General features: G+C 39.3%; 1 protein-coding gene across 2 annotated transcripts in view; it reads right to left on the minus strand.

Annotated features, from left to right (window-relative positions):
* Window positions 1–1,502: 1,502 nt before the first annotated feature.
* The window catches only part of Pdcl2 (phosducin like 2), a 24,204-nt gene continuing 15,132 nt past the window's right edge, over window positions 1,503–10,574 (minus strand). The window contains exons 3-5 of one of the 2 annotated variants that reach the window (XM_021211124.1): window positions 8,822–8,965; window positions 7,470–7,678; window positions 1,503–1,987 (exon numbers count right to left, since the gene is read on the minus strand). In XM_021211124.1, the coding sequence (XP_021066783.1) occupies window positions 1,830–1,987; window positions 7,470–7,678; window positions 8,822–8,965 (511 nt within the window). In that variant the 3' untranslated portion in view covers window positions 1,503–1,829. The remainder of the gene's footprint in view (window positions 1,988–7,469; window positions 7,679–8,821; window positions 8,966–10,574) is intronic. The other variant, XM_021211123.1, reaches the window with a different exon arrangement.

Consider the following 10,574-nt stretch of genomic DNA (forward strand, 5'->3'; position numbering starts at 1 on the left):
CAGCAATGTGGAAATGTAAGCGGAATAAACCCTTTCCTCCCCAACTTGCTTCTTGGTCATGATGTTTTGTCTAGGAATAGAAACCCTGACTAAGACACTATAAATAGAGAAAGAGATTTCAATAGTATGAAGTTGTCAAGGATTGTTAAAAATACTAGAATGGAATAGAAAGTGTCCACTTTTATAAGGCACAATTATTAAGTATTGGAAATTAGAAACTGTGGTTTTGACCCTATCAAACCACTCAATATAGTTAAGAATATTACATGTCAGTTTCTCACAGACTTGACAAATATCTATATTCTACTGAAATGACAGGCTAGAATCACACACACAACCATCCTTTTTTTTTTTTTTTTTTTTTTTTTTTTTTTTCGAGACAGGGTTTCTCTGTATAGCCCTGGCTGTTCTGGTATTCACTCTGTAGACCAGGCTGACCTTGAACTCAGAAATCTGCCTGTCTCTGCCTCCCAAGTGCTGGGATTAAAGGCATGTGCCACCACTGCCCAGCAACCATCCTATTCTTGTATACAACAGGTGTACAGTTATTACAAATGTTAAGTTTTCGGAACTATGTCTGTGGATAAACCCTTACTATTGTCTTTTGGTGGATCAATTAAAAAAGAAAAGGTTACCTTTTATTTTAGCTATCCTGTTCATTTTAACATTAAAAAAAATAAGTGGACAGTTATGGGGGGAGGGGGCAGGGAGGGAGGGAAGGAGGGAAGAAGGGAGACAGAATGAAGGAATGGTTCAGTGTTTAAGATCACCAACTGCTCTTCCAGAGGACCTGGGTTCAATTCTCAGCAGTGTCCTGGCAGCTCACACCTGTCTGTAAGTCCAGTTGCAGGGGACTGACACACTCCTCTGGGCTCCTTGAGCACCAGGCACAGCTGATGTGCAGATTAACAAGCAGACAAAATACCCCCCCACACACAATAAATAAAATTGAAATAAAGGAAAGGACTACTGATGGAGTTGTTTGACACTTGGTTTCCCGTAGGAGGAAAGCTAATGCTCATGTCAACCTGGACTAGATAGCCCCAGAGCTGCATCCTGACTTCACTACACTAAGGCTCTTCCTTTCCTCCCACTGTTGTTTGTATCCTGAACAAGAATTCAGAAAATAAATGATATAACTAGGTAGCCATTTCTTTGATACGATTTTTCTAGAAAACAGACTTGACATATATCAACTTAGGGTCTGTAGAGATGACTCCCCTGGTAAACTGCACACATGAGACCTCAGCCCAGATCCTCGACACCTGTGTCAAGGCCAGGTGTAACCACACCTGTTGTGTGCCTGAGATGCCAGCACGGGCAAGGAGAAGGCAGGCACCAAATGATGCAACGGGAGCACTGCTCGCTCTGGCAGGCCAGCTTCTCTGTGAGAGGCCCTGTCTCAGAAATCAAGGTAGAACGCAGTTAAAGAAGACACCCAAAACTGACCTCGGACCTCCACATGCACATTCACAGGCATGCACAACTATACACACATGGGTGCACACATACAAAATGTCTTAATTTTATTTATGAAGCCATATTTATTTCCTTCCATGTGTCTTTTTGGAAGTGATTAGGCAACACAGAGGACTTAAAAGTATTTTGGGGCTTTATCCAACAGGAGTCAGAAAAAATAAGTCACAAAATATTTAGGAGTAAATATTCATATTTGCAAGAGACAATATTCTTAAATACCTGAAAATTTTCAATTGACATGTAGGTTATAATTCTTACATAAGAATGAAAATAAGGTCAATTCATTTGTATCCTATAAGGTTAACAGGAAATAAAGCATTCGATGCATACACTGTAAAGCTATTTATTAACTAGTTCTCCTTAGCCTCAGTGTCACTGCCAGAGCTATCGCTGTCATAAATGGAGATGTTTCTAATTGAAGACACCATCATATCTGCAATGCCCTTTTTGGGGTTTTCTTCCAAGTCAGTCTGTATTGCTCCAACTTCTGATAGTTTCCATTCAAGTTCTACAATAGATAAAAACCTATCATTAAACTGGATGAAAATCTTGGAAAAATTGAAACAGAGGTTGACTTTGTTAAAACTAGCATGGAAATTAAGGCTGGAGAAGGCTCATCAGGTGAAGGTGCTTGCCACCAGGTCTGACAGATAGCCTGAGACCGAGCCCTGAGATCCACATGGTGAAGGAAGAAAATGAACTTCTCAAAGTTATCCTATAGACACACACGCACACGCACACACACACACACACACACACACACACGAGAAATGTAAATAATAATAATAATAATAATAATAATAATGTGGAATTGAAAATACATTTAAAATGAATGACAAAGTGTTATATTATCAGAATTACATTGGGCAAGGTTGTCCTTAACGGGAAATGGGTAGAATGTTTATCTTAAAATGACTGAAAATAAGAAGGTAAAAAGTGTACACCAAGAAACCAATAATCCAAATGTGTTAGGTCATGCTGTAATCCCATCATCTAAGAAGCTAAAACAGGAGGATTGCCACAAGTTCCAGCTTTCCCCCCCCACCCCCACCCCCTAGGCACATAAAAAAGAAGAGGAGAGAAAAGGAAGGGAGGAAGAAAGTGATGTAAACTTGAGGAGAAGCATAAAGAAGAGATAAAAATAGTAGAATTTGGTCAAAACAAAACAAACAAAAACAGGAAGGCAAAAGCAATAGAGAGGAGCAGGAACTCAGAATCGGATCTTATGAATAACAAGTAGCTGCATGCTTGCAAGATAAGGAAGCAATCAAGTAACAAAGAAATCACATGTGTCACAACCAAACGACAAGATGCCATCATCCCCAGGCGTCAAATGGGCAAACGCAAAGTAAAACCCTCAGAAAACCAAGACCCAGCACAGGTGCGGATAACTGAGTAATTCAGAAAGGTTAAAATTCAGTATTTAAAAAATGGGCCTACTGGGATGAGACATACACCAATACATCTGAAAATGAGTAAGACTGTTAATGGGAGAATTTGAGGAAAATATAAATTTTCAAAATAAGTCTATCAGTAACAAAAAATAGTCAATTTGATGTCTCTAAATGCCTATCCATGGAACTTTATCATTCTCTTATGTTTATTAACTAAATTCTATATAAGCAGAATGTAAAGGAAACTGAAATATATTTTAAACAAAATACCAAAATGGGAACAGCTAATCTATAAATATTCTAATAAATACATGATTTTTCACTTTAACACTTTAACAGCTAATCTATAAATATTTTAATGACTATATGATTTTTGATAGAACTGATAATAAGGTATATGAAATTCTACTTTATTAGAAATAGTTACATTACTATGAAGCAATAAGTACAGTGTTCTATTAATATAAAGATAGACAAAAACAAAACAAAACAAAAACCCTAGTTGGACAGAGCAGAGATCTCAGAAATAAATTGAAGCACTTAAAAATTATAGCAGAAACAGAAAACACCTCATTCAATGCCCCAGGATGGCTATTTTCGAAAACCAAAAACTAGCCAGTGTGGATAGGACCCCAGGGGGCTTGGGGGCTCAAGAGCCTTGCATCTTGTGTGCCTGTGAGTGTCCTGTGGTTTCCCTGCTGGGGAGAACCATGTGGCAATTTCTAAAACAACAACATATACTGTGTGCCTTATATCGAGTGTCCTGTGGTTCCGCTGCTGGGGGAAACTGTGTGGTAACTTCTAAAGCAACAACAGACTTAAAGTAGGATTCCTGTGTGATCCATAAACCGCAGCTCTGGGTTATCAGCAGAGAGTGGAGACAGGAACTGCAGCAGGGGCAGCTGCATCTGTGCGCTCACTTCATGGCAGCAGCATTAATAGCAGATCAAAGACAGAAGGAACCTAGTGGTCTGCCTATAGAGGGATGTGTAACTAAAATGTATTATTTAGCCTCAGGAAGGAAAGAGGTTGCAAGGCTGGGCAGCACATCTGTACTTCTACTACTAGGAATGCTAAAGCCGGGGAGATCACAAGTTCAAGGCCAATGTGGGCAAGATTCCCTTCTCAAAAAGAAATGTATAGAATATGTTGAAAAAGATGATTAAGGCAATAAAAGTTCATATTATGCATTTTTTACAGTTTAAAAATAAATTTGAAAACAGAGGGAAATGAAATTTCAGTAAATGGCATTAGGGCAACAGAGTAAAATCAGATCCCTTCTTTTAAATACTTCATTACAATGTTATTTAAGACCTAAGCTGAAAATAAAGTTATTAAAAGAAAATATAGAGTTTTATAGGTAAGTATAATGGTTTTTAAAGGGAAGCATGATAAGTATAATATAAAAAGATCAATAAATTTCACTATCCTAATATAACTTTTTCCTAACAATTAAAATGTATACCTAGACCCAGATATGCATACCTGGAGCCTTAGCTGTTTGAGAGACAAAGGAAAGACTATTTGAACCTAAGAGTCTGAAGTCAGACTTTGTATCAAGGGGGAGAAAAGCAATGTTGGCCTGGAAGTATAACTCAGTGGAAAAGAGCTTGGGCCCCTGTCATATGTACTCCCGAGAAATACATATACATAGAGAAGAGAAGTCTGAAGCGGTAAGCTCCCGAGAGCCCGCGAGTGACGCTGTGGGAGCAGTGGGCAGAACCCCACACACTCCTGTAGCTCACCTGCAAAAGACAAAGCACAAACAAGAGAACAAATGGCCAGTACCTACTAAAGAATGCTTAATCCTACTACTACTCCAAATTTAAATGGGCCAGGATAATTTGTAGCACTGACATTATAACTCAGGGGTAGATCACATGTCTAGTAAGCACAAGGCCCAGAGTTCAATCCCTGATATTGCCAATAACAAAAAGATAACACTGTATATTCACCAGCTTGACAAAATCGTACCGGCATAACAGTGTTAAGACCTGATAGATACGTGGGTTAATGAGAACTCTAATACAGAGCCAATAAGGGGAGAAATCAATACTATCATTGGTAGAACCTTTGTTTCTTTTCCTGTTGTGATAAAATATTCTGCTAAAAGAAACTTATGAGAGAAAGGGTCTGTTTAGCTCACAGTTTCAGGTTATAGTCCAGTATGTCTGCAATTAGGAAAGAGCAGTGGATGTGTTCATACACACTCAGCTGGCTTTCTCCACTCTTACAGACTCCAGCACTCTCTGCCTAGGGAATGGTACCGCCCACAGTAAATGGATCCCTCCCTACCTCTTCCTCTGAATTAACATAATAAAAGCAATCCCTCGGAGATATAGCCAAAGTCCATCTCTCAGTTTATACTAACTTTTGTCAAGTAGACAGTTAACATCAACACAGACACCTACTTTCCTAGTACAGTTAAAAAGTGAAAAATTCAAGAAAGAAATTTTTCACTAATAAGCACAAGGATAGTCACAGAAGAATTGTCATTAGAAAAACGGCAATCAAAGCTGGGCATGGTGGCGCACGCCTTTGATCCCACCACTCGGGAGGCAGAGGCAGGCAGATTTCTGAGTTCAAGGCCAGCCTGGTCTACAAAATGAGTTTCAGGACAGCTAGGGCTATACAGAGAAACCCTGTCTCAAAAAAAACAAAAAAAAAAAAAGAAAAAAAGAAAAAAAAAAAAAAGAAAACGACAATCAGCTCACATCCTCTCAGAAAGGGAGTGAAAAACACACAAGTTATATTTAATGAGAGAAGGATAAGGTTTAAAGTTATTAAGGTATGAAAGCAAGAAATTTAGAAAACTATAATTGAGCTTTAAAAAATGTTTCAGGATGATAGACTGCCATTTACTGAACAGTTCCAAATTTATAATATAACCAATCCCTACATTTCTATGTGTGTATATGTGTTTGAGTGTGTGCATTTGTGTGTGTGTGTGTGTGTGTGAGTGTATGTGTGAGTGTGAGTGCTAAATACACATGTATAGTCACATATATATTACGGCTAAAGAATAAGAAAATGATTCAGTCCCTCAAAACATAAATATAGAATAATCATATGACCTACCAATATAATTTTGGGTTTATTTCCAAAATTATTGAACATATAATCTGTAATCCATGTTTTAGCAGCATGATTCATAACAATCAAACTGTAAAAGCAATGTAAGTATCCATCAATGAAGGATGTATACCTGCAATGTGGCCTATGCAGACATTGGGTCATTGTTCAGACCTAAAAAAGGTAAGGGATGAGCCTTGACAGCAGTGTGTTGAGCGATGTTTATAAGCAGGCACAAAGGAGGAAAGCCCAATATTGGCCTACTTATATAATGTGTCTCAAATCATCAGCTCCATAAAGACAAAAAGTAGATTGGCTTCCAGGGCTTGGAGTGTGGTGGTTTGAATATGTTTGGCTAAAGAGTGGCACTATTTGGAGGGATGGCCCTGTTGGAGTAGGTGTGTCACTGTGGGTGTGGGCTTTAAGACCCTCATCCTAGCTGCCTGGAAGTCAGTCTTCTAGTGGCCTTGAGATGAAGATGTAGAACTCTCAGCTCTTCCTGCCCCATGCCTTCTTGAAAGCTACCATAGACCCACCATGATGATAATGGACTGAACTTCTGAACCGGTAAGCCAGCCCCAATTAAATGTTGTCCTTATAAAAGTTGCCTTGGTCACAGCAGTAAAACCCTAACTAAGACAGGGAGGAAAGGTAAAATGAAAGATTCCTGTTTAATGGGTCCAGAGTTTCATTATACAAAATGATACGAACTGTGGTGATGGATGAAAGTTACAGCAACACACAATGTGAATGTTTCAGCTTCAGTATCCAGGCATGGAAAAGACAAAGGGATGACTTTAGGATGAAGAAAAAAGGGTAAAGAAATAAACTCCAGTGCTGTGTGCTATGGAAAGAAAGTAATTGAAAGAAAACTGTTTTTCCACACCTGTTCCAGAGCTGAAGACTCATAGGGAATTATCAATCAACAAAACCAGCTACCATCTGGAGATAAAGATGAGGAACATAGGTAAAAGGAAAAACTACTGGAGACAGTGTGAGCATAAAGGGCTGTCTGGGGTCTGTAGCAACTAAGCCCAGCCTGGCTAGAGCTGACATTACACAGAACTGAGAAAGAGATGCAGAGATGGACTGGATTCTACACTGGATCCTTTACACTTTAAAGATACTCTAGACAGACACCATTAAGAATTCTAAATGAAATGTGCTGTGATATTACAAGTATGCAGGAGGATGGCTGCTCTGGAGAATAGAATGGGGGCTGGAGAAATGGCTGCAGAGACGGGTCCCAGCACACGGCAGATCACGGGCGGCTGTAACTCCAGTTCCAGGAACTGCGGCACCTGTTTCTGGCTTTTGTGGACCTTGGGCACGCACATTGACTCAGGGACACAAACATACTGTAGGCAGACTATCAGACACACTAAAATAATTGTTTACATCTTAAAAATAGAAGAAAATTAAGGGGAAAAACCTTTATTTCAAAGAAATAAACTTTTATACTTGTTCATCTAGAGAAGTTTTCACTTGTTAGGTTTGTAAGCATTTAAAAACGAACACCATTACCTTCTAGCTTGAGATTTATCCCTCCACATTCTATAATTCCAATGAATTTGCCTTCTATCTGACCATTTTTATAAACAAAAATTGTTGGTAAGCAGTTGTCATGGTAGTGTTCAATGCAGCTATTCACGACGGCTTTAACAAATTTGGTTTCTGGAAACTTTCTTGCTAGGACACTCAGATGCTGGTTAACCACAAAGCACATTGGGACACTAAAGAGAGAATACACAGTACACTTCAAACACAGACCACTCCTCTAGAAAAATAAATAAAACCTGTCTTTTGCACAATATAGTTTTTTGCTTTTTATATAAAAGCATATTCATGTCCTGTGCTGTGACCTTTAACAACGATGGACTGTATTAGAGTCCTCTGGTTTTTATTGGAAATTCCACTTTTTTATTTTATTGGAAATTGCCTGGGAATAAAGCTAGTACCATGGGAGTCTGGTGCCTAATTTAGGTAAACTATATTCCACTTAGCATCAATTTAGCCAGTTCCTAGATGAAAGAGCATAGGAACTCACACACACACAAAACAAAACAAAAAACAACAACAACATGTATAGGAAATCTGGGGCAGTCCTGGGCTGAAATGAAAGGACCCTACACTTGTCACTGGTTAGTTTAATGTCCCTCATCTCACACTTCTTTGACTCTCCTGACACTAGCATATTTCACCCACAGTCTTCCAGATCCTGGATCCCAGTGTGTCATCTCAAATTTAAAACTGATTGAAAGCAGGATCCCAACCTTCCAGTGCTGCCTGCTTCAACCATCACAGAATTTCTGTTCCACCCACCCTCCAACCCTTCCCTGGTCTATCATGGTGTGCTTGAGCAGATGAGCTTGGAGCTGACCCTGTCCTCCCACCCCCAAACACACACCTTCACTTTCTTCCACACCCCTGGGCTTTAGTTTGTGTGTCTTTCCTGGATTCCCAGTTTCCCTTCTCCAAAGACTTGCCAAACACGCATGACATCCAGGGGTTGATCCCCAGTACATCATAAAGCACATGTGTTGCTGCACAGTAGTCTCAGACTCTGGGAGGCAGAAGGAGGGTCAGAAGTTCAAGACTATCCTTGGCTGAGTTTGAGCTCAGATAAACAGAGGAGAGGACAGATACAGGAGATCTTAATTACCAAGCGTGATAATTTTTCTTACAAATGTGACATTCTACAGATTAGAAATGAAAATATTTTAGCATACTTAATTTAATCCCTAAAGATAAAAATTCTATAATGTATTCATGTGAATATATGTTTCTTTTTCTTAACTATTCCTCATCACACACCCGAAAGCTGGGAGTGTTTTTAAGGATCACAACACCAGCATTCTGAAGTACTGTGTAATTACCTTGATCTATAGAGATGAATTACAACCCACAGGTCTTTTTCTGCATTTGTGACTTCATTCACATATTGGTTTCCAGAAATTTCTCTCAATTCCCCAAATTTTTGTTTCTTCTTAAGTGCTTTCCATTCCTGTAACCGTTTTTCTCTAAGACAAAAATATTACAGAAGTATTATATTCTTTTATTTTTGTATATTTATTCTCTCTCTTCCTCCCTCTCCATGTGTGTGTGTCTATCAGTCTGTGAGTTTGTTCCAGGTGCTTGAATATGCCTAAGGAGGCCAAAAGGCCTTTAATTCCCTGTATTAGAAACTTATATTAGAGTATTAGAGTTATAGGAAGTTATGAGTCTTCTGATGGGGCTTCCAGGAACTGAACCCAGGTCCTCTGCAACATCAGCAAACATTTGAACCATCACTCCTTCCCCCAAAGAGTATGAAGTGTATGTTTTTGTAGTCAATCAACACCCAATAATAATTTAGAGTAACAAATGTGATGCCCATACATACCAACACTATGAATGACTAACCCCTAAGGAGCATATAACATCATTCCTCTTTTTGTATAAGAAATGGCACTACTGTATTTATAGCAATTGTAAGAACTTTATTACTGACTTTGAATTTATTTTTACTTAAGACTAAGTGTTGTGTAACAGTTTCCTGGAGATTGAAACATTCCACCCTACAGGGAAACTCCTAAAGCAGGAAGGTAAAAAACTCACAAAGATAGCTTCAGGAAGTTCCTGAAATTTACCAGAGTCACTAGGCCCCTCCTTGCTAGAGTAAGCAATAAACACTGCAAGGAAGACTCAGACAAGCAATGCCTCAAAGAAGACTCTCAGACCAGACCAGCTGTCTGGAAGAAGCAGAACCAAGTTGAGCTACCTGGAAAAGGTTTAGACTCTCCACCCTGCTGAGTTGCCTGCAGGCTGTGCAGTGTGCTCCAGGTTCCCAGCTTTGTGAGCTGAACCAATGCTGGGGTGGGCCTTGGTGATGCAGCTGTCTTTGAGTCAGTTCTGCACCTGAAAGTAGCCCCAGTAAAACTCATTGGTTCACTGTTGGACTTTGGTACTTTGTTCTGTTGTGGGTGCTCTACCTGGGGTGAGTAGATGTGTGTGTGCAGCAATCTACAGATTCAATGCAATCCCTATTAAATTCCAACTCAGTTCTTCAACGAGTTAGAAAGGGCCATTTGCAAATTCATCTGGAATAACAAAAAACCTAGGATAGCAAAAACTCTTCTCAATAATAAAAGAATCTCTGGGGGAATCACTATGCCTGACCTAAAACTGTACTACAGAGCAATTGTGATAAAAANTGCATGGTACTGGTATAGCAACAGACAAGTAGACCAATGGAATAGAACTGAAGACCCAGAAATGAACCCACACACCTATGGTCACTTGATCTTTGATCAGGGAGCTAAAACCATCCAGTGGAAAAAAGACAGCATTTTCAACAAATGGTGCTGGCACAACTGGTGGTTATCATGTANAAGAATGAGAATTGATCCATTCTTATTTCCTTGTACTAAGGTCAAGTCTAACTGGATCAAGGAACTCCACATAAAACCAGAGATACTGAAACTTATAGAGGAGAAAGTGGGGAAAAGCCTCAAAGATATGGGCACAGGGGAAAAATTCCTGAATAGAACTGCAACGGCTTGTGCTGTAAGATCGAGAATTGACAAATGGGACCTCATAAAATTGCAAAGCTTCTGTAAGGCAAAAGACACTGTCAATAAGACAAAAAGG

The sequence above is a fragment of the Mus pahari genome, chromosome 13, assembly GCF_900095145.1.
Source record: "Mus pahari chromosome 13, PAHARI_EIJ_v1.1, whole genome shotgun sequence".
Taxonomy (NCBI): Eukaryota; Metazoa; Chordata; class Mammalia; order Rodentia; family Muridae; genus Mus; species Mus pahari.